A 25,618-nucleotide genomic window follows, 5' to 3' on the forward strand; every position below is an offset into this window, starting at 1 on the left:
TATTATAAAATAAAAGATACATTTGCGCGAATAATAAGATGCAATTATCGACAATAAACTTGTTAATGAAACAACTTATCTATTGTAAAATATACTGTATATACAGGATACTTCGCAGAAAAGAACTTTATTGCTAACCTACAGTTTCAAAAATACTATGATATTTAAGAATTTTATGAAGCCACGGATAAATAATGAAAATTTTTTTATTTATATTAAATATATATCATATGATTGAAAAATTTATCTCGAAAAACAATGAAAAAATCATAGTTACGGATGTAAAAAAAAATTTTCTTCAATTGTTTATCTCACATTATAGATGATATATATCTATTTAAATGGAAAATATGGAATTTTATGCAAAATCCGGTTTGCAGTTATTTATATTTCATGTACAATTGGAGGATTTACATCCGGAACAATTAATTAAAGACATATTGGATTTTTAACATATTGGAAATAGAATGATAGCACAAATAATGCCGAATATTTTTGATTAATATTTTTTATTTTTTTTACGCCCTTAGTTAAGATTTTAACAAATGCATATACATTTACATATGCATATACATTTTTTGCAAGAAAAAAAACGTCATGTATATAAAAAAAATACTTTTAAAAAATCTAACATATATTTTCCGTAGAAATAATGTAAATTTTTTTAAAAGAACGATATCCCCCTAAAAAAATCTTATGAAGGTAAAAAAGTACGCCAAATACATGAAAAAAATCTTTAATAAAATCAAAAATCTAAAAGAGTAATAAAAATAAAATATATAAAAACCGATATGAGATACTATTGTTTCTCTCTCTCTCTCTCTCTCTCTCTCTCTCTCTCTCTCTCTCTCCCCCTCTCTCTCTCCCCCCCCTCTCCCCCTCTCTCTCTCTTCTTTATAACACATCGCTCAATAAGTTCCGGGCCTGACATATAAATGGCGCCACTAATAACAAATCCATATTATTTTGGGGAAGCACCAATATTCAAACGCGGATCAAGGATCCATTCCTTTGCTTGAACAGTATTTTTCCCTATCAGGAAGCAATGTTTTATCAAAACACGAAATTCCAATTTTTCCATTCTTTTGAAAATTGCAAAAGTAGCGTCACTAAAACCACTGTAACTTGTAAACTAATGGTCCGATTGAGTTGAAATTTTAACACGGCGCGTTTGAATATTGGTGCTTCCCCAAAATAATATGGATTTGTTATTAGTGGCGCCATTTATATGTCAGGCTCGGAACTTATTGAGTGATGTGTTACAATAAGTTTACCAAAAATATTAATTTTTTCTATAAATCGATTAAAATATTTTCGAAATTTTTCAAAAAAAGTAAAGCATAAAATTTGTATAATAATGCATAAAATCTGTTGTACGGCGTATTCGATAGATCGTGCATGATCGCGGCTACGTAAGGTCGTAATTAAAGTCGGCATAAGCGACTACATTAAATCGTTGATGATCTCGTCCGTGGACTTTGTTATCTTCAATTCCTTACACTACCGATGAATGGAAAAGCGGCCCAACGGCTCTACGATTCTCAAATGATCAACGGTCAACGACGAAGTCAGTCGCAGCATGACAACCAAATGATTATAAGACAAAAAAAGCAAACATATTTATTTATCTGGATACGTTCCAAGGCATCGTCACGATGTGCTGGATTGAGACGTCCGAGTGCTGGATTGAGACGTCATCACGACTCAGAACGTAACACAAAGTGTTATCACGAAGAATTCGCTGCGTAACATTTCATAAAAATAAAGAAAGTTCGTATCTAACACATGTATAAATTATAATAAAAGAAGTGCATAGCAAACCAGAGAATGAGTGCGAAAGCACTGAACCTGATTTATTCCGTCTGATTTTTTATACAAAATAATCATTTTTAAATTGCTCAAGCTACAAAACAATTTACATCGCATTTAAATATGTACAAATTAAAATTAAAAGATGAAATATAGATATCTACACAGTAAAAAATTTTATGTTAAATTTAACATATTTCACATGTCCCATTTATACACTTTAATTTTCATGTTAATGTAACAGAAGGCAAGTATGTAAATAAATAACACAATATGTTTAGAAATTAATTGTAATATGTTTAAAAATTAACACAAAAGTGTAACACTTAAACTTTATCTGAAAATAAAGTTTATGTTAAAATAACATATTTATAATGTTAAATTTAATTAAAAGAAAATGTTATTTTTACATTTTTGATGATAAATAACAGAATAGATATGTCGATCTAACATATGGAAACTGTTATAGAGAGAAAAATAACACAATTTATCTGTTCATTTTAACATATAACATATCTCATAAAAAATTCGTGCATTTACATATTAATTGTGTTGTTTTAACTCTTAGGAACGGTGAATATTAACTCAACGCAGAAATGTCAAAATGACGCAACGATAATATGTTACATTAATATAAGAGTATGTTAAAAATTTTACACAAAAATTTTTACACCAGAACATTTTAACAGACATACAATATGTTTTTCACAAATGTGTTGACATGGTACAGTTAGTCAAACTTGTAACCGTTTCATTCGAAGTTTTGGAAAAACACTTGCAATTCTGACAGAACCGCTTTAATAGCAGTCGTATGATTGTCTTTTTACACACGAATATAATGAATATACCGATACATTGCATGTTTCTTAACAAAATAATATTAAATAAGACGTACCGCACTGGAATATTAAACAACGAAAATACGTACTCTATTGTCATAATCCAATCTATGGCTATTATAATAAACAGCATGATAAACAGTCTCAGATACAAACTGAACCTGCAAATGAATATATCTTTTATATTTTCTGAATTTGTTTCATAAAAATAAATATTTCTTTCGAAAAAATTATAATAATTTCACATTATTAAATATATAAAAATGTTTGTGTACAAACCATCGCATGTTATCATTATAAAATCTGCTTTCTGAATCTCTTAGACGACGGGCTGTATCCTTTTCATAACGCATAATTTTCAATGCTGTGTAAATAGATAAGCAAACGCTACTAATAACACAGACACTTTTCGGCCCGCCAAAATACAATAGATACGCCGCATTCTCTGCAAAAAATAATAATCTTCTTTACATCACATATTGCAAATGTAACAGAAGAACATATTTTTATTTTTAAAATGAATTCTCAAAGTGTTCATTAATTAGAAGTTTTGTAATAAAGTTATCTTAATAGTGACATACACTCACCATGAAACCAAAAAGTATCGACACAAAATTCCGGTTGGATTAAGTTTTTCGGCACATTGGGAACGAACTCCATAACAATACAAATGATAGTAAAAATAAAGGGACCTCCCAATGCAAAGATAGAATATATTAATTTTTTTCTCTTTTGTTTTCCTCTTTCGTTTCTTTGAAACGAGCGAAAATCTCTACAAATGCAAAGTTTACTTTATAATTAAATAGTAACAAATAAAACCAATTGTGATGCCTTCCTTCAAATATCTCAAATGTCTGCTTTATATAAATTATAAAAAAATGATTTATGCTATATAGTGCCACAAAATAATAAACGTTACTATATATTCAAATATATCGATATTTTACTATCATTAGATTAATTTTGATTTAGCAAAATGTTTAATAAAAAAATTCGGAATCAATTTCCGTTAAAAAGCTTGACTATTTTGTATTATTATAAAAAAAGAGAAAAAATTTTTTAACGATATTGGCTTATATATAAAATTAAAAAAACATAAAATTATGAAAAGGTTAGTAATATTACATTATAAATTTTGAAATTATATTATGAATTTTTTAATAATTTAATATAACTTTATTAATAATTTAAAACATTTTATTTTAATAATCATTAATAGCATTAATATCATTTTGCCTTTAACAATTGAATGCGTGCTTATAAAATCACATCAATTTTTTGTTTTAGAAAAAGCAGATTAGAAATTTCCAATAAAAAAATGTGCATGTTTCTGAAATGCACCTGTGTCATATCTGCATTAAAATGATCGTTTCTCAAACCAAATAATTATTTATATACTACCAAGACACGATATATTCTTTCCGATCAATGCAAATCATTATTCTTCTTTATCTTTATGGAATGTTATAGACATAAACTGAATGTATTATTTATAGATATCGTATACGTATGAATATTTTATGATATCATGCTTTCGTCATATAAGAAATATCACTATCTTATAAAAATAAATTTATATTATAGATAAAGTTTGGCATATATACATACATATATATATATATATATATATATATATATATATATATGTATACAGGATGTCCCACCTAGAAGTGGCCACCCCCTTTTTTCTTTTAAACTAAAAGAGATAGACCATAACAAATATATATGAAATTAAATGGCTTTAACTGAACTTTATTGTGAGTATAGTGATTGATTACAAAATTTATCTGTATTAAAGAACGGAGAGATATGTATAATTTTTTTATAATAATGTAGATATTTTGATATAATAAAAGTTGTAGCGCTGTTTGAAACGAATATAACGATGTATGATTTAATGTAAATATATTTTACATATTATACGAAATTTTCCGGCTTGAAATATCGCGGGCGACGTCCACCATTTCATTTTCGGCCCTGCGATATAGCCAACTTCTGACTGAGTATCATGATTAAATGACAACATGACATATGTCAACCTCTAATGCACGAGTCAGAAGTTGGCTATATCGCAGGGCCGAAAATGAAATGGTGGACGTCGCGATATTTCAAGCCGAAAAATCTCGTATAATATGTAAAATATTTACATTAAATCATACATCGTTATATTCGTTTCAAACAGCGCTACAACTTTTATTATATCAAAATATCTAATTATTATAAAAAAATTATACATATCTCTCCGTTCTTTAATACAGATAAATTTTGTAATCAACCACTATACTCACAATAAAGTTCAGTTAAAGCCATTTAATTTCATATTTGTTATGGTCTATCTCTTTTAGTTTAAAAGATAAAAGGGGGTGGCCATTTCTAGGTGGGATACCCTGTATATATATATTAAACAATTTACCTAAATGTCCACCAAAAGTCGAAACTCATTACACTTAACCAGAAAAAACTTGACAAAAAACAGAAACACTCGAGTAAAACTGCAACAATAAAATAAACAATTTTAAAATGTCACTAATTGACAAGCATTTTGTATATCATTAGGAACTATATTATATTATACAAAGTTTTTCTTCGACTTTAATAGTAAAAAATTATCACAGAAAACAATATAATTAATTAACACACGCTAATATTGAATAAAATAATGTTTGGATTTCAAAAATATATAACTTTATAAGATTTGAATAGTATTATCAAAAAATATTAGGCAAAATAATTTAAATTGTATTTTACGTTAAAGTAAAATAATATATTATTTTAATTCTTTTCACTATTAATTCTTGTTTATTATATTTTAGTATATCGTACATTCAAGTTTTATGGCAAAAAAATTAATAAAAATTAAGTGCCAATGTACTTTTTTTTACTAACGTGAAATAAAAAAAATCAAAATAATATTTTATTTTATTTTAACATACAATAAAATTTAAAGTGCTTCGCCTAAATATTTTTTTGTTACAAAAATTAATAAAAAGTAAACTAATGTACACACTGCATTGACTGCATTATTATATGATTTGGCTGTACTGTACCAATTATGACACAGATGAAATGTGAAATATCTGCTACGTTTATTGGATAGAGTGATTGGAAAAATATAATCTGAATTATGCTTCCAAAAAGTAAAAAACTGCAGTAATTGCGCAGCATGAAACTATGTATGTTACGAAACTGCGGTAGTATAGAATACACCATAAATGTTGTCAGCAAACACAACATAGACACTATATGGCAACTCAAAACTAAAAAGTTTAATTCTTCATTTAAGATGCTTTTGTATACTTTATCGTCTCCTTTATTGTATTCTTCATCGCCCAAGCAGAAAATTGCATCGAATTGATTATGATCCACTACGGCCAAACAATAAGATGTTGATTCGTAAAATTTGTCGTAAAAAGGACGATACAGGAAGCTGTTTACGAAGAACATATACTTAGAGTACTTGAAATAATTATCCATAATACTCGGAAGGAAACGTGTAATTTCCTGGCACGGATTTTGAACGGTTAGTGGAAAAAGCTCATCCACCTTCTTATTTCCGCTCTGTATCGAATTGTTTGAGCTATATATGTTTGGGAAAACATATTCATTTTTACTAGCAATGCAATTATTGCCAACCAAACGATCATCAAGCGGACAACAGAGCTGAATGCAAGTTATATTGGCACATTTTTCATATAGAACGGTGTAATTTTTATTATTATCATTATTCGTTTTGTTTTTAATAAAGTTTGAATGATTATATGTCTCCTTCCATATGTTGTCTTCTTTGTTGTCACTTGTGAAATTTTCCAAAGTCTTTGAAGATGAAGTGATAAATAAAACTACGAAAAACCAAAATGCAAATCTTTCACTGCACATCTTTAACAATTTGAGAACTCAATTTAATTTTTTTCTAATCTACAATTTCTTAATCTGCTATTACGACAGCAAATTTTTTAAAATACGCATGCTATTGTTCGTCTGCGGTGGTTAAGTCACGACAACGTTATTCTCCTTCTAAAGACAAAACTTGTAAAACTAGTTATTATAAAATAATAGACACATTCGCGCGAATAATAAGACGCAATCATCATTGACTTGCTAATGAAACAACTTATCTATTGTAAAATATACTGTATGTACATACAGGATACTTCGCAGATAAAACTTTATTGCTAAGCCATAGTTTCAAAAATACTATGATATTTAAGAATTTTATAAAGCAACGGATAAATAATGAAAATTTTTTATTTATATTAAATATATCATATAATTGAAAAGTTTATCTCGATAAACAATTTTATTCATTTTTTATTCACATTATAGATATAATATCTATTTAAATGGAATTGTGATATAAATCTATCTAATAAAATTGTGTAATTTTATGCAAATCGGTTTGCATTATTTTCATTCACGTACAATCGAATTTACATGGAAACTAATTAAGTATATTTTTGATATTGAATAGAATGTCAATGTAGCTATTTTGATAATATTTTTTATTTTTCTTTAAAAAAAAACTTATCATTTATAGATAATTAATTATACATGTATGTACATACAGATAAAATGATTACTTGCAGATAAATAATGGAAATTGTGAATGATAACATCTATTAAATGAAAATTGTGTAATTTTATTGCTAAGCCATAGTTCAAAAAATACTATGATATTTAAGAATTTATAAAGCAACGGATAAATAATGAAAATTTTTTATTTATATTAAATATATCATATAATTGAAAAGTTTATCTCGATAAACAATTTTATTCACTGTTTTATCTCACATTATAGATGATAATATCTATTTAAATGGAAATTGTGAATGATAACATCTATCTAAATGAAAATTGTGTAATTTTATGCAAAATCCGGTTTGCAATTATTTTCATCTCACGTACAATCGGAGGATTTACATTGGAAACTAATTAAGTATATTTTTAGGATATTGGAGATAGAATGATGGCTCAAATGATACCGACTATTTTGGATTAATATTTTTTAATTTTTCTTTAAAAAAAAAACTTTTTCATTTTCATAGAAATAATCTAATTATACAAGAAATGTAATGTACAAATTGTGTATCGTTCTAGATATAAAAATCCAGAAAAATATAAGTCAATTGCAAGTATCATTTAATATCATTTATTTATATTCGATATTATGCTAGATTAAGTGATTTATGTTTTTAATAACTCATTTATACATTATGATGTATTCATATGTAATATATGATAAATTATAAATTTGATATTTTTATAAATTCGTATAAAAAATGTTTATATCTAAATATACATATAGATATTAATGAGACATGTAGAAGGCCTAAAAAGAAAAATAAAATTAAATGATAACAGTTGAATATGCTCACAATAAAATAATCAATAATGGAATGGAAAAGAAATAATAATAAATTTCGAGATTTTCAAAAAGAATTTGATTCAAAAATCAATTTATGCTTTTCTTCTTAATTAATATATGGAGGATTAATTTTTCATACATATTATATACTTATAAATATTATATTAATTAATGCAAGCTATAAAAATACTTAAATGCAAATCGCCCTCAAGTGCATAATATTATATGACAAAGCATTCATGTCGTCGACACGGCGCACGTAAAATACAATTATATGAAAATAAATTCGAAATTGAACATATAAAGAATTTTAAATAACGGATACGTTTAAAACAGTCCTGTTCAAATATTTTTATAATTGATTTGAATCATGCGACGTGGTAGCGTTGCGACACCAAATATATAGAAAACTGATAAAAAACTGAATCCGAGCATTGAGAGTCACTGTTCTCGACGCAGCGTTACCAAGTAGCTTATCCGGAATTTTACATTAAATAAACTTTCGACTAAAATATTTCAGAAACCAAAGCCGTAATCAAAAGTCTAACGGCACTTTTATTATATAATATGGATACAAGCTTCCGATTGCGAGCAGTTTGAATAAAATTGATGCAGTCAATCCCGAGAAATGATAATTGCATGTCAGAATTATGACATTTTTCATTTTTCTTCAAAATAAGGTACAGAGTCATGAACGAATCTTCGCACACATTCAAAGCGATTTTATCCCTCAATCTGCGTTCACATCGCGCATATATGATTATTCTCTTTAGTGTGCAAAAATGCTTTAACAGACATAACTTTTTTTAAGAGACAAAACCATTTATGTACATATGTGTGCATATATGTGAGAGATTAATTTATTGCATAATAATTTTCAAAAATCTTTTGGCAGTAAAAAATAATATTTCAAAAACGGAATATCACAAAAGTATAAATACTATGCTGTTAGATGAGACTTCTAAAGAGATTAATTTATACTATATTTATTATTACAATAATATTCAAAAACCCCTTGGGAGTGAACTGTAATATCTAGAAAATGAAGCTTCGTAAAAATACGCGATTTACGCCCTTAGATAAGATTTTTTAAAATGCATATACATTTTTTGCAGATATAATATAAATTTTTACAAAAAGTGATGATATCTCTCCAGAAACAACCTTACAAAGGTAAAAACAATACGTCAAATATATAAAAAAATATTTTTAAAAAATCTAACATATTTTCTGTAGAAATGATGTAAATTTTTACAAAAAACGGTGAGATCTTCCGAAAAAAATTTTATAAAGGTAAAAAAATACGCCAAATATATGAAAAAAATCTTTAACAAAATAAAAAAGTCTAAAAGTGTGATAAAAATAATAAATAAATAAATTAATTAATTAATATATAAAAACCGATATGAGACCAATCTTTTGGCCAAAAATATTAATTTTTTCTATAAATCGATTAAGATATTTTCGAAATTTTTTTTCAAAGAAAGTGAAACATAAAATTTGTATAATAATGCATAAAATCTGTTGCAACAGCGTATTTGATAAATCGTATATGATCGCGGCTACGTGAGATCGTAATTAAAGTCGGTATAAGCGACTATATTAAACCATTGATGATCTCGTCCATGGCTTTCATTATCTTCGATTGCTTACACTATCGATCAGTGCAAGACGGCCCAACGATCCTACGGCTCTCGAATGATCAACGGTCAATGGCGAAGTCAGTCGCAGCATGACAAACGATTATAAGACCAAACGATTATAAGACAAAAAAAAGCGAACATATTTTTGTTATGCGGATACGTTCCCTGGTATCGTCACGATCCGAGTGCTGGATTGAGACGTCATCGAGATCAGAACGTAACACGAAGTGTTATCACGAAGAATTCCCTGCGTAACATTTCATAAAAATAAAGAAAGTTCGTATCTAACACATGTATTACAAATTACAATAATTGTATTACAAATTACAATAAAAGAAGTGCATAGGAAACCAGAGAATGAGTGCGAAAGCACTGAATCTGATTTATTCCGTCTGATTTTTTATACAAAATAATCATTTTTAAATTGCTCAAGCTACAAAACAATTTACATCGCATTTAAATATGTACAAATTAAAATTAAAAGATGAAATATAGATATCTACACAGTAAAAAATTTTATGTTAAATTTAACATATTTCACATGTTCCAATTTATATACTTTAATTTTCATGTTAATGTAACAGAAGGCAAGTATGTAAATAAATAACACAATATGTTTAAAAATTAATTGTAATATGTTTAAAAATTAACACAAAAGTGTAACACTTAAACTTTATCTGGAAATAAAGTTTATGTTAAAACAACATATTTATAATGTTAAATTTAATTAAAAGAAAATGTTATTTTTACATTTTTGATGATAAATAACAGAATAGATATGTCGATCTAACATATGGAAACTGTTATAGAGAGAAAAATAACACAATTTATCTGTTCATTTTAACATATAACATATCTCATAAAAAATTCGTGCATTTACATATTAATTGTGTTGTTTTAACTCTTAGGAACGGTGAATATTAACTCAACGCAGAAATGTCAAAATGACGCAACGATAATATGTTACATTAATATAAGAGTATGTTAAAAATTTTACACAAAAATTTTTACACCAAACAATTTTAACAGAAATACAAAATGTTTTTTACAAATGTGTTGACATGGTACAATTAGTCAAACTTGTAACCGTTTCATTCGAAGTTTTGGAAAAACACTTGCCATTCTGACAGAAACGCTTTAATAGCAGTCGTATGATTGGCTTTTTACACAAGAATATGATGAACGTACTGATATATTGTATGGTGTCCATCATCAAAATAATACGATAGACGTACCACAGTTTAACGTTATTAATATCGTCAACATTATTAATTTTATTAACACCGGAATTATTAACATCAATCTGCCAAAAACAGTACACAGTTATTATAATCCAATTTGTGGCCATTATAATAAACAGCATGATAAACAGGCTCAGATGCAGATTGAACCTGCAAATGAATATATCTCTTTTATATTTTCTAAAGTTATGATATATTTGATTCTATAAATATATTATGACCAAACACATTTTAAGTAATTTATTTCAAAAAATAAATATTTCCTTCAAAAAAATTATAATGATTATTAAATATATTTAAATAACTATATAATAAATAGGTACTACTAACTTAAATTAAAATCAAAATCAACGATGTGATTGTACAAGAGAGCTCGTTTTTATGAAAATATATTATCGTCAATAAAGAAGTCTCAGAATGAATATTTCTCTCTTTCTCTTGTATTGGAAATGATCAAAAAAGCTATTGATTTTATTAAAAGCAATACCGTTGACAAGTGAATACAACGACACATGTCTTATTGTTAAACAAGACTGATTATACATTGATATAAATATGTTTGTGTACAAACCATCGCTTGTTGTCATTATAAAATCTGCTCTCTGTATTTCTCAGATGACGGACTGTGTCTTTTTCATAACGTACAATTTTTAATGCAGTGTAAATAGATAAGCAAAAGCTACAAACAACACAGACACTATGCGGCCCGTAAAAATACAATAGATACGCCATATTTTCTAAAATAAATAATAAACTTCTTTACATCACATGTTGCAAATAAAACAGAAGAACATACATTTATTTTTAAAATGAATTCTCAAAGGTTCATTAATTAGATGTTTTGCAATAGAGTTATGTTAATAGTGACATACACTCACCATGAAACTCAAATGTATCGACACAAAATTTCGGTCGGATTAAGTTTTTCGGCATATTGGGAACGAACTCCATAACAATACAAATGATAGTAAAAATAAAGGGACCTCCCAAAGCAAAGATAGAATATATTAATTTTTTTCTCTTTTGTTTTCCTCTCTCGTTTCTTTGAAACGAGCGAAAATCTCTACAAATGCAAAGTTTACTTTATAATTAAATAGTAACAAATAAAACCAATTGTGATGCCTTCCTTCAAATATCTCAAATGTCTGCTTTATATAAATTATAAAAAAATGATTTATGCTATATAGTGCCTCAAAATAATAACTGTTGTTATATATTCAAATATATCGATATTTTACTATCATTAGATTAATTTTGATTTAGCAAAATGTTTAATAAAAAAATTAGGAATCAATTTCCGTTAAAAAGCTTGAGTATTTTGTATTATTATAAAAAAAAAGAAAAAAAATTTTTAACAATATTTGCTTAGGATATATAAAATTAAAAAAACATAAAATTACGAAAAGGTTAGTATTACGATAAGATTAATATTATATTATAAATTTTGAAATTATATTATGAATTTTTTTATAATTTAATATTACTTTATTAATAATTTAAAATATTTTATTTTAATAATCATTAATAACATTAATATCATTTTTTCTTTAACAATTGAATGCGTGCTTACAAAATTCACATCAATTTTTTGTTTTAGAAAAGCAGATTAGAAATTTCCAATAAAAAATGTGCATGTTTCTGAAATGCAACCTGTGTCATATCTGCATTAAAATGATCGTTTCTCAAACCAAATAATTATTTATATACTACCAAGACACGATATATTCTTTCCGATCAATACAAATCATTATTCGTTTTTATTTTTATGGAATGTTATTAGACATAAACTGAATGTATTATTTATACATATCACATAAGAATATTTTATGGTATCATGCTTTCGTCATATAAGAAATATCACTATCTTATAAAAATAAATTTATATTATAGATAAAGTTTGGCATATATATATAAATATATAAATATATATTAAACAATTTACCTAAATGTCCACCAAAAGTCGAAACTCATTACACTTAACCAGAAAGAGCTTGACAAAAAACAGAAATACTCGAGTAAACCTGCAACAATAAAATAAACAATTTTTAAATGTCACTAATTGACAAGTATCTTGTATATCATTAAGAACGTTATTATATTATAAAAAATTTTTTTTCAACTTTAATAGTAGAATTTATCACAGAAAACAATATAATTAATTAATACATGCTAATATTAAATTAAATAGTGTTTTGATTTCAGAAATATATAACTCTAAAAAATTTGAATATTATGAAAAATATATTATTCAAAGTAATTTAAATTGTATTTTACGTTAAAGTTTGATAAAATATTAAGTTATTTTTTTTCACTATTAATTCTTGTTTTTTAAATTTTAGTATTATCGTACATTCAAGTTTTATCGTAAAAATATTAATAAAAATTAAATGCCAATATACTTATTTTTACTAATGTAAAGTGAAAAAAATTAAAATAATATTTTATTTTATTTTAACGTATAATAAAATTTAAATTGCTTCGTCCAAATATTATTTTGGTATAAAAATTAGTAAAAAAACTAATGTACACACTGCATTGACTGCATTATTATATGATTTGGCTGTACTGTACCAATTATGACACAGATGAAATATGGAATATCTGCTATGTTTATTGGATAGAAGGATTGGAAACTTATACTCTGAACTATGCATCCGAAAAATAACAAACTGCAGTATTTGCGCAGCATAAAACTATGTATGTTACGAAGCTCCGGTAGTATAGAATACACCACAAATGTTGTCAGCAAACACAACATAGACACTATATGGCAATTCGAAAATAAAAAGTTTAATTCTTCATTTAAGATGCTTCCGTATTTTTTGTATTCTTTATAGACCAAGCAGAAAATTGCATCGAATTGATTACGATCCACGACGGCCAAACAATAAGATGTTGATTCGAGAAATATGTCGTAATTAGGAAGATACAGGGAGCTGTTTGCGAAGATCATATACTCATAGTACTTAGAATAATTATCCTTAATAATCGGAATAAAACGTATAGTTTCCTGGCACGGATTTTGAACGGTTAGTGGAAAAAGGTCGTTCACGTTCTTATTTCCGCTCTGTATCGAATTGTTTGAGCTATATATGTTTGGGAAAACATATTCATTTTCACTAGCAATGCAATTCTTGCCATCCAAGCGATCACCAAGCGGACAACAGAGCTGAATGCAAGTTATATTGGCGCATTTTTCGTATGGAAGGATGTCAGTTTTATTATTGTTATTCCTTTTGCTTCTAATAAATTTCGTATAATTATATGTCTTCCATATGTTGCCCTCCCATATGTTGTCTTCTTTGTTGTCACTTGTGAAATTTCCCGAAGTCTTTGAAGATGAAGTGATAAATAAAACTACGCAATACCAAAATGCAAAACTTTCACCGCACATCGTCAACAATTTGTGAAATCAATTTTTTTTAATCAACAATTTCTTAAGCTGCTATGTTACGACCACAGCAAATTTTTCAAAATGCGCATGATACTATTCGTCTGCGATGGTTAAGTCACGATAACAACACTCTATTTAAAGACTCTCTATTTAAAGACTCCCTCTTAAACACTCTCTATTTAAAGACAAAACTTGTAAAACAACTTATTATAAAATAATAGACACATTCGCGCGAATAATAAGACGCAATCATCATCGACTTGTTGACGAAACAAACTTATCTATTGTAAAATATACTGTATGTACAGAATACATCGCAGATAAAACTTTATTGCCCAAGCTATAGTTTCAAAAATACTATGATATTTAAGAATTTTATGAAACAACAGATAAATAATAAAAACTTTTTTATTTATATTAAAAATATCATATGATTGAAAAATTTATCTCAAAAAACAATTAAAAAATCACAAGACGAATGTAAAAAAATTTTATTCATTTTTTTATTCCACATTATAGATGATAATATATATGTTCAATTGAAAATTGTGGAATTTTATTAAAATCCGGTTTGCAGTTATTTATATTTCACGTACAATCGGAGGATTTACATCTGAAAACATTTAGTTAAGCATATTTTTAGGATATTGGAGATAGAATAATGACTCAAATAATGCCGATTTTTTGATTGAAATTTTTTAATTTTTTTTTTAAGAAATAGACTTTTTCATTCATAGAATTCTTCAAAATAATACAATTCTACAGGAAATGTAATGTACAAATTGTGTACAAATTGTACATTATTATTGTACAAATTGTACATTATTAATGTACAAATTGTGTATCGTTCTTGATATAAAAATCGTGCAGCTAGAAAAATATAAGTGAATTGCAAATAGCATTTATATTCGATATTATGGTAAATTAAATGATTTATGTACGAGGGTAGTTCGAAAAGTTCTCGGCCTGGCAAAAAAAACATGATTCACAAAATCTTTTTTTTTTTCAACATAGTTTTCAACTCAATCATTTACCACGATTTTAATTTTTTTTACCCTATATACGATCGTTTCCCGATCATGATTGCGTTTTATCGACCGTTAACACGCGCACCCATCCGCTGAGCTTTTTCATATGCAAATGTTCATGTAAGATATTGTGAACACGATCTATTGAGATGTTTGCAATGTTAGAAAGCTCACGCACTTTTACTCGTCGATCATTTAACACGCTATCGTGGATTTTTTGAATGATTTCCTCATTCGTGGCGGTTTTCGGGCGACCGAACGTTCATCTCAAGATGGATGAACGCCAGTTTAAATTCAGCAGCCATTTCTTCACTGTTGAAAATGATGGAGAAGAGTCTCCCAAAGTGGAATCCAGCTCGTTTTTTATTTCTGTTAATCCTTTTAAAACGAAATATTTTATGACTGCGCGATATTCAATTTTATCCATTTTTGGAGAAGTATCAAATCTTGTCTGTTTTACTCGAGCACAGTAAACAAACTAGCGAACGAATCTGTCTGAAACTGTCGGTACGCCCTCTGAGGATTAAACTTGAGAAAAATCATAGCCATTTGATATTCTTAGCAACATCTCTATATTAGGCCGAAAACTTTTCGAACTACCCTCGTATTTAACAATTCATTTATATATCATGATGTATTTATGTGGGATATATGATAAATATAATTAATATTTAAAAATATAATTTATAAATATAATCATATAAAAAAATTATATGTAAATATACATATAGATATTAATAAGACATATGAAAGGCTTAAAAAGAAGAATAAAATTAAATTATGACAATTGTGTGTGCTTACAATAAAATAGTCAATAGACGTATGGAAAAGAAATATAATAATAATTATAATAAATATAATAATAATAAATTTCGAGATTTTCGAGAAGAATTTGATTCAAATATCATTTTAACATGCTTTCTTTAATAATTAATTTTTGGAGAATTAATTTTTTATACATATCATACACTTATAAATATATTATACTTATAAATATATTATATTATTTAATGCAATTTATAAAAATATTTAAACGCAAATTGCCATGAAGTGTATAATATATGATAAAACATTCATGTCGTCGACGCGGCGCACGTAAAATACAATTATATGAAAATAAATTCGAAATCGAACATATAAAGAATTTTAAATAACGGATACGTTTAAAACAGTCCTGTTCAAATATTTTTATAATTGATTTGAATCATGCGACGCGGTAGCGTTGCGACACCAAATATATAGAAAACTCATAAAAAACTGAATCCGAGCATTGAGAGTCACTGTTCTCGACGCAGCGTTACCAAGTAGCTTATCAGGAATTTTACATTAAATAAACTTTCGACTAAAATATTCCAGAAACCAAAGCCGTAATCAAAAATCTAACGGCACTTTTATTATATAATATGGATACAAGCTTTCGATTACGATACAATCTTCTACAAAAAACATAACAAAAACTCCCTTGCAATTGCCGCCGTCCTAACATATTACAATTATTTATCCTATCCACAAACGCATCGCATATACAGGGTCTACCAAAAGTGTGGAAACCCCTAAATATCTCGGAAAATATACGTTTTACAGAAAAGTGTTTCCAACAAAAGTTGTAGGGTTTAAGAAGATCTATATACTGATTCTATCAGTTTGACCTTGGATGGCGTCGTCAAGGTCAGGTCAAGGTCACATTGACTTTTTTAAATGACACCCCCTACATTTGATTGCATATTCTTATAGCTTAATTCAAGAGCTTTCCAAAACACTATAATAATGTTCATTTTTATTAAGTACTTTGCGAGTTATGAGGGTTGAAATAATTTCTTAATTTTACATAAACCATAAAATATCTAGTAAACCATTCATTTTTCGATTATCTTACCTTCATACTTTTATGTACAAATTAATGAGAGGAATCAATTGGTGTAAAGAAAACACATAGTTGTTTCTAAGAAAAAATATGTAATTTGCAATTAACAATTCCATATTTTTTCTTAAAAACAACTGTATGTTTTCTTTACACCAATTGATTCCTTTCATTATTTTGTACATAAAAGTATGAAGGTAAGATAATCGAAAAATGAATGGTTTACTAGATATTTTATGGTTTATGTAAAATTAAGAAATTATTTCAATCCTCATAACTCGCAAAGTACTTAATAAAAATGAACATTATTATAGTGTTTTGGAAAGCTCTTGAATTAAGCTATAAGAATATGCAATCAAATGTAGGGGGTGTTATTTAAAAAAGTCAATGTGACCTTGACCTGACCTTGACGACGCCATCCAAGGTCAAACTGATAGAATCAGTATATAGATCTTCTTAAACCCTACAACTTTTGTTGGAAACACTTTTCTGTAAAACGTATATTTTCCGAGATATTTAGGGGTTTCCACACTTTTGGTAGACCCTGTATAACCAATTGCCCATGAGCGCCATGAGTGTAGATTGTTTTCTCCACCCATAGCTGTTCCGTACGCACGCACGCACGCACCGCACGCACGCACGCCGCACGCACGCACGCACGCACGCACGCACGCACGCCACGCACGCACGCACGCACGCACGCACGCACGCACGCACGCACGCACGCACCGCACGCACCACGCACGCACGCACGCACGCACGCACGCACGCACGCACGCACGCACGCACGCACGCACGCCACGCACGCCCACGCACGCACGCACCACGCACGCACGCACCCGCACGCACGCACGCACGCACGCACGCACCACGCACGCACGCACGCACGCACCACGCACGCACGCACGCACGCACGCACGCACGCCACGCACGCACGCACGCACGCACGCACGCACGCACGCACGCACGCACGCACGCACGCACGCACGCACGCACGCACGCACGCACGCACGCACGCACGCACGCACGCACGCACGCACGCACGCACGCACGCACGCCACGCACGCACGCACGCACGCACGCACGCACGCACGCACGCACGCACGCACGCCACGCACGCACGCACGCACGCACGCACGCACGCACGCACGCACGCACGCACGCACGCACGCACGCACGCACGCACGCACGCACGCACGCACGCACGCACGCACGCACGCACGCACGCACGCACCACGCACGCACGCACGCACGCACGCACGCCCACGCACGCACGCACGCACGCACGCACGCACGCACGCACGCACGCACGCACGCCACGCACGCACGCACGCACGCACGCACGCACGCACGCACGCACGCACGCCACGCACGCACGCACGCACGCACGCACGCACGCACGCACGCACGCACGCACGCACGCACGCACGCACGCACGCACGCACGCACGCACGCACGCACGCACCACGCACGCACGCACGCACGCACGCACGCACGCCACGCACGCACGCACGCACGCACGCACGCACGCACGCACGCACGCACGCACGCCACGCACGCACGCACGCCACGCACGCACGCACGCACGCACGGCACGCACGCACGCACGCACGCACCGCCTTTGGACTTCTGTTTCCTCTTGCTCTTTTCTCATTCTCTATTTTCATTCTCTATCCCCGCTAACCCCCCTTATCACTCATTCACTCTCTTCTTCTCTCTCTCTACTCCTCCTTCCTCCCCCTCTCCTACTCTTTCTCTCTCTACTCTCCTCATCCATCCCTCTCCCTCCCCCTCATCCTCCAGCACCCACATTTTCCTGCCAGCTACCTTCCATTTCCTCTTGTCTCCCACACCCTTCCCACACATGTTTCCATGTCTCCTCTTCCCCCCACATATCCTACAGACCTTCTTTTCTTCCTTCTCTCAATACTTACTCTCTCTTACCTCACTTTCTAACCTAAACCTCGTCACCCTTCTCCACCTACTCTCTCCCCAACCCTTCTTCAGTTATCCTGGAATTCCCTCTCCCTTAACCTCCTTATATCATCTATTATATTTCGAGTTTTTTATTTTTTCCCATCTTTCTCTTCTTTGTCTATCTTTTTCCCTACTCTCTATTTCCTCAACCCAAGTTTCTTCTTCTTCTCTTTCTCTCTCTATTTCCTCTATCATTATTACTCTCTACTCCCGAAGAATTCCTTCCTTTCTTCCTCCCATTCCTTTCTTCCTATCCCACAATTTATCCCTTTGCAATTCCTCCCTTACTAAATACCCCGGTGTTTTTCCCTCCACCCTCCCCCCATACCTCTTTCACCTCTCTTTCCTCTCTTCCACAGCCATTTTCTTCTCCCCACTTTTCCAACTCCCTTCCTAAATCTCATTATTTTTGTCTTTCCGGTATTCAATTCCAACCCCTTCCTATCTAAATATCCTTCTAGCCTATTCATCATACTCCTTATCTCGTCTTCCTCCTCCGCCAATAACATTATATCGTCCACGTACGCTAGAATATAGACCCTCTCCTCCCCTAGTTTCACCTCTCCCCATTTTACTTTCCATATTATATATAATAAACATAAATTAGAAAAATAATAATAAAAAGTACATAATATACCATAATATACCATAACAATATACCATAACAATAAAATATACTATGACAAAATAAAAATAAAATGTACAGATTATAAAGTTCGTTATATAGAACGTATATCGTATTTTATTCTTTTAGTTAAGATCGAAGCACTTTCGATTTTAACTAAAAGAATAAAAAAATAAATCTGAACCAGTAAAACAATGAAATTGCTATCTCAATTCCATATGTTGAAAGATTCAGCTAATTTTACTGTTTAAAAATTAAAAGGTATAAAGAAAGTATCCTTATTTTTGTTTTACGTGATCTATAAACGGAGATATCATGGTGCAAAATCAAAATATGGAAATTTTCATTTTTTAAAGAAACATCTTTATCATCACCGTCATCAACGCATATTAACACAACACAAAAAGAAAAAGCGTGCAGTTTCTCTCTCGACAGAAGATTAGCGACGCTCTAAGATATTAATGACAAATGATATTATAGTGACATGTGTAATTTAACTGCATTTTGAGTAGTGACAGGTTAAATAATAAAATGCAAATTAAATAATAAAAGCTGAATCTTAACATATGGAATGGAGGCATTCAAATAGCATATTATTGTTTGTTACTGGTTCAGATTTATCTTTATTTCCTTTTATTGTTGGAATAGAATCATTGTAGAGAAAACGCAGTTCGCTCTTCTTATTCATATTTTTATAATTTCCAATGCTTCGTTAATAAGTGATACTACTTCGTCATTGTTCATTATTGTGATATGAGTACCTTCCACGTAATGTATTTGTACTGTACGTTCGGTAATCTAAAAATATTTTTGTTTATAATCTTAAAAATGACAAAAAATATTACTCTCTAATCAAATTTACCTTATGTAGACCAAAATCTTCTTCAATAACAGTGATAGGCGCAAGTCTGGATTTTAATAAGGTTATAGATGATTTAAGACGGGGCAATGATGTTATATTATAATCTTGCACAGCGATTATATGATCGTAAATTGTCGAACATAAAAGTTTCTGATTTTCAACAGTTAATTCATTGGTATCCTTGGAAAAGCGAGCAGAAACTAATTCTAATTTCTCTCCCCACGTATTGCACTTATTTAGTTCTAATGTAAGCTGTAAATAATAATATTGGATCAGTACAACAAAATGACAATCTGCATTTTAAACTGAGATAAAATAATATACTTATATTATATTATGTTATTTCATATAATTTAAATTACGTTAAAGAAACTTTACAGAACCTTTGTAATTTAGATTATATAAAATAATATAATAAAATAATATAATAAAAAATTTAGCTTACTCTTATAACTTTAAAGCATACATTCTATAAAATTATTTTTTTCATAATTCTTCCTCCCATTCTATTAACTATATATATATACATATATTTTTTTTTATAATTAACTACATATATATTTTTAATAATTGACTAACTATAATTTCATTGTTAGGGTCAAGGTACATGTTTATTACATTAAGGAAAATGCAATTTTGTAGCTCTTGTTTTATATAATAAAAAAATTTCTTAAGCAAGAACTTCATTTGATCAGGAGCTCCATCTGTAAGTATTAAACGTACGGAGAAATTCTTAGCTTCTAATAATCTCGCTAATTCAATGGCAATTAAAGATCCAAATGAATAACCGATAATTAGAAATTCTTTTCGACTTTGTATTTTCTCCAATAGATGCTGGAAAAATAAGCAAACATGTAGAAAACTATACGTAAAAATGGCGCGCATGTATGTATGCGCGCGCGCGCGCGCGTGTGTGTGTATATAATCAAATTAAATGTATAACAATTTATACTATTTAAATAATGATTTCAAACAGATTATAGTATAATTTCGTACCGGCAGAAGATATGCTGCTGATTTCATTACTGAACGAGTAACACCCGGCATATTAAGTATGCCGTGTTGCAAACATATTGCCGAAGATTTAATTTTCGATCCTATCAGTTTACATACACTTGCACACTCGTCGATTCCTGGTATAAGGAATATTTCACTCTCAGCAACTTTCCTCTCTGTAGCAAGTTTTACATAAATGTCTGGACTCAGTCTGAATCGTTAAGCTTTCGAGTCAACCTTTTTAAACCGTCCAAATCATTTACATCAACTTCGGTGTCATCTTTTTCGTAAATCTTTCCTTGTTCAGATGTATTTGTCAATTTTTTAAGTTTCGCAAAAGTGAGATTTCGAATATCTTTTGCTATCAATAAAATATCGAATTCCCTCTTCAATGTCTGTTTAATCTCCACTGCCATTATTGAATCCATGCCTAGCTCAGCCAGTGACATGTTTGGCATCGCCATATTTGGATTCTTTAATTCTATTTTAAAAATTAGAGAAAGAATTAAATATTTACACATGATTTTAATCGGATCTTATCTAATCTTGAAACTGCAATATAAGAATTTTTAAAATTTATATTTTTTGCAATAAAAATTTATTTTGTATAAGCAAATCTTTTACATAATATATACTTAATAAATTTACTCATAATGTTTACAACCGCTTCAAATGGATTCGTTGTTTCGCCAGAACTTTTTTTTTCAGCAACAACCATGCTGCTTACGATTGGCCGATCTTGTAGCAAGAACACTTCTAATGTGTCCAAGCAGGAAAATATTTTTTGTTGCGATGTACCACCAATAACAAGTTTTTTGTCATCTTCTTGCATATCTGCGACACTTCCTACGTCATCAATTGCGCTCCACTGTATAGCCAAACCATGTAAGCCTTCTTTCATTCTTCTTTCACAAATTCTTTCCATTACGAAATTTGCCATTCCGTAATTTCTTTGACCTGCGTTACCTCTTCCTTTTTTCTTCCGCATGAACCGGAAGAAAAAACGACAAAATGTCGGAGCTGGGGACAATTTGTTCTCGATAATTCGTCCATCCTTTTCGCCGTCCATGTCTTTGACATAAAGTAATCTTCGAATGTTTGTGGGGACTGATTCATGAATATGTTATCTTTCAGCACAACTGCGAGATTGAATATAGCATCCACGGGACCTAGTTCTTCGGCAAATTGTAATAAAGATTTACAGTCTTCGTATTTCGAAATATCAGTAGATGTAACGATTTGAACATTCACACCGTAAGATTGCCATAACGTTATTCTTGTGCGCTGATAACCGTTTTTTATCCCAGTTCGCGAAGTCAATAAATTTCTTGCGCCACGTAAAATTAACCAATCAGTTAATTCTAAACCGATACCACTCAAACCACCTATAATGATATAGGATTTGTGTTCCAGGCAGTAGTACCGTGGATGTGCAAGTATGGGTACATCCAGTTCATCTTCTTTTTGAACTATTATCATTATCTATAAATAATATTGTTATATATTTTGAAATGTCAGGAGAAGGAAATAAGAAAAACATATAAAAGATGAGAAGCTATTAGAAAAAATGAAGATTACAGATAAAAACCTGAGAATGAGTAAAATGTAATTGTACAATAAAAAAGAATAGAAAAAAATTTAAAAGAATTAATAAAAAAACCTTTAAAAAAAGGAGAGTTTTTCCAAACAAACGTAAAGAGGAAAGAAGCACAATGGATAACTTTTACATATTACAACATAATTAAGAAGATAGAATAGATACACTAAAAAAGCTGTTTAATTTTAAAATCTCTTGATAAGAATATTGAAAGTGAAAATGTTTGCGTCACAACTTACGTTCAATATTAAGTTTTAATTAAGGAAAATAGATAGAGATATTCTTAGCATAGAAATATTTTCATTTCAAAATATAAACAGGAAACAAGAGAGATTTTGATTTATATTAAATAATTATAATATTAAAGATAATACAATGAAAACAAAAACTGTATGCATTTTTTTGAGAATTTAATATTTCAATTCTAATTATACTTTCTCCATTGTACATACACTAAAAATGATCATACCTTTCCAATATGCTTTCTAGCAGTCATATATCTAAAAGCAGTTTCTATTTCATCCTTTTCGAAGACTTTTCTGCATAATGATTTAATGGCGCCATTCTTCAAGCCTTCCATTAACTTGTTCCGCAGTATTGCCTTCCTCTCTGGTTTTGCAGAAAAAAACTTACCCAAGAAAATGCCATGAAAACTAATGCCTTTTGAAAACGCAAATATTTCTAAAGGATTATTGCATATATTTATAAAGGATACTCCATATCAAACTTTCCAATCTCGAAAAAACGACCATCTTTTGCTAAGCAACGGATGGACGTTTGCAGTTTCTCTTCAGCTAAAGAATTCAGTACGATATCCACTCCGCGACCTCTCGTTCTCTGAATAATCATTTGATCGAAGCTCGTATCACGAGAATTTTCGATGTGATCCTCGGGAATAGAGGGAAACGTTTTTCTTATAAAGTCTTGTTTTTCGATACTTCCAACCGTCGTAAAAACTTCTTAACCCTCGTAAAGAGCAAGATGAATAGCAGCTTGACCAACACCTCCCGTACCACAGTAAATCAACACTTTATCATCTTTTTTGATTTTACCCCTCAAATACAAAGCGTAATAACACGTGTTATATACAATACACAAGGAACCGTCGCAACGTTCCATCGTCCACATGTCGGGTATGATCCAACTACTTGTAAGATATTTGTCAGTTGTGAGAATATTTGTCATTCCTCTGAAAATAATAGAATTTAGAAAATCATATAAAAATATATTATGTTAAAATTAAGTCGAAGGAATATTTTTTAAATATTTTTTAAATATTTTTTGTGAATAATATGTTAAGAATGAAAAGAATCATGTAAAATATAGCAACTTTTTCATTTCTTATTTCATCAAAAATGTTTCTAATTTAAATATAAGAAATATATATCATTTATTTTTACTAAAAATATATTCACATACATATATTAAGATTCTATGCACATACATATTAAGAGTCTATGAAGTTTTTATCTGATATTCACTTACCCTGAACATAATTACACTTACCCTTGAACATAATCTCATTATTCTTTGCCCAGTTTTATTAAAACCAGCAAATTCCATTCCAATTAAAGAATTATTATTTCGTTCGGTTGTAATAGATTCGGTGGTGAGTCTACCGCTAGCTATCATGACATCTTTAAAATTGATAGATGCATAGACTACTCTAGACTACTCTAGATTTTCCTCATTATTGTTGACGAAAGACCTACTTTGCATCCAACAGAGAGTACTCAGATCACTTCGCACCAAAAATTAATAAATACAAGTTATTTTAAGCCTCTTATAGTTACATTAAGAAAAACTATTACTTAATTTATGAAGGAAAGTATCACAAATTATCACTATTCCAATTTCCTGGATTCCGAATGTTTTTGAAATCGTACCATTTGAGAAACATAAGCACTCTCTACGAATTTCGGTTCTAATAATGATAATGGAAAGTGTCTGTAGGATCCCCAAATGCCAGAACGTATAACATTAATGGGTAAATCCAGTTGTAGCTGCCTCATGTATAATGATTCTTGCAATGAAAAAGCAGGCGCATCTTCATCTTGAATAAATACACTTCGAATCATTTCACCACTCGGTTCTTTTCGCAAACAATTGACAAGGCCAAGTAGACCGCATTCAAAATCTCCTTCTGCGACGATTATAATCCTCGTATTTGTGTCGTCATTTTCCACGTTCATGAATGATTTAATCTTATTTATCCATGAGAATTCGTAATTGTTTACATGCACAATCTGCTGATTTGTCTTAAAATCTTGTATTTTTTAAAATAATATAATTGTATTATCGTTAATGCGTTTTTCCAAAATTACTTTTAATCCATATTTGTTCAGACATGAATAATAGTAAATGGCATCTAACTCTTCCAATGT

General features: G+C 30.2%; 3 protein-coding genes and 1 pseudogene across 3 annotated transcripts; all 4 read right to left on the reverse strand.

Annotated features, from left to right (window-relative positions):
• Positions 1-2,463: 2,463 nt before the first annotated feature.
• LOC112639942 (probable G-protein coupled receptor Mth-like 1) lies at positions 2,464-6,004 on the reverse strand. The gene is made up of 5 exons (XM_025415451.1): positions 5,946-6,004; positions 5,062-5,140; positions 3,236-3,420; positions 2,928-3,093; positions 2,464-2,809 (listed from the first exon to the last, which is right to left on the reverse strand). Exons 2-5 carry the CDS (start codon positions 5,088-5,090, stop codon positions 2,515-2,517), a joined length of 675 nt encoding a protein of 224 aa, XP_025271236.1. The 5' UTR covers positions 5,091-5,140; positions 5,946-6,004; the 3' UTR covers positions 2,464-2,514.
• A 4,670-nt stretch (positions 6,005-10,674) lies between these two features.
• LOC105254674 (probable G-protein coupled receptor Mth-like 10) lies at positions 10,675-14,391 on the reverse strand. Its single transcript, XM_025415435.1, has 5 exons — positions 13,466-14,391; positions 12,837-12,915; positions 11,773-11,957; positions 11,466-11,631; positions 10,675-11,044 (listed from the first exon to the last, which is right to left on the reverse strand). Exons 1-5 carry the CDS (start codon positions 14,286-14,288, stop codon positions 10,699-10,701), a joined length of 1,599 nt encoding a protein of 532 aa, XP_025271220.1. The 5' UTR covers positions 14,289-14,391; the 3' UTR covers positions 10,675-10,698.
• A 6,072-nt stretch (positions 14,392-20,463) lies between these two features.
• LOC105254673 lies at positions 20,464-23,814 on the reverse strand (annotated as a pseudogene).
• A 380-nt stretch (positions 23,815-24,194) lies between these two features.
• LOC112639951 (fatty acid synthase-like) lies at positions 24,195-24,866 on the reverse strand. The gene is made up of 2 exons (XM_025415483.1): positions 24,769-24,866; positions 24,195-24,423 (listed from the first exon to the last, which is right to left on the reverse strand). The coding sequence occupies exons 1-2, from the start codon at positions 24,864-24,866 to the stop codon at positions 24,195-24,197; spliced, it is 327 nt and encodes a 108-aa protein (XP_025271268.1).
• Between the last annotated feature and the right edge of the window lie 752 nt (positions 24,867-25,618).

The sequence above is a fragment of the Camponotus floridanus genome, unplaced genomic scaffold (assembly GCF_003227725.1).
Source record: "Camponotus floridanus strain SB8 unplaced genomic scaffold, Cflo_v7.5 scaffold120, whole genome shotgun sequence".
NCBI lineage: Eukaryota > Metazoa > Arthropoda > Insecta > Hymenoptera > Formicidae > Camponotus > Camponotus floridanus.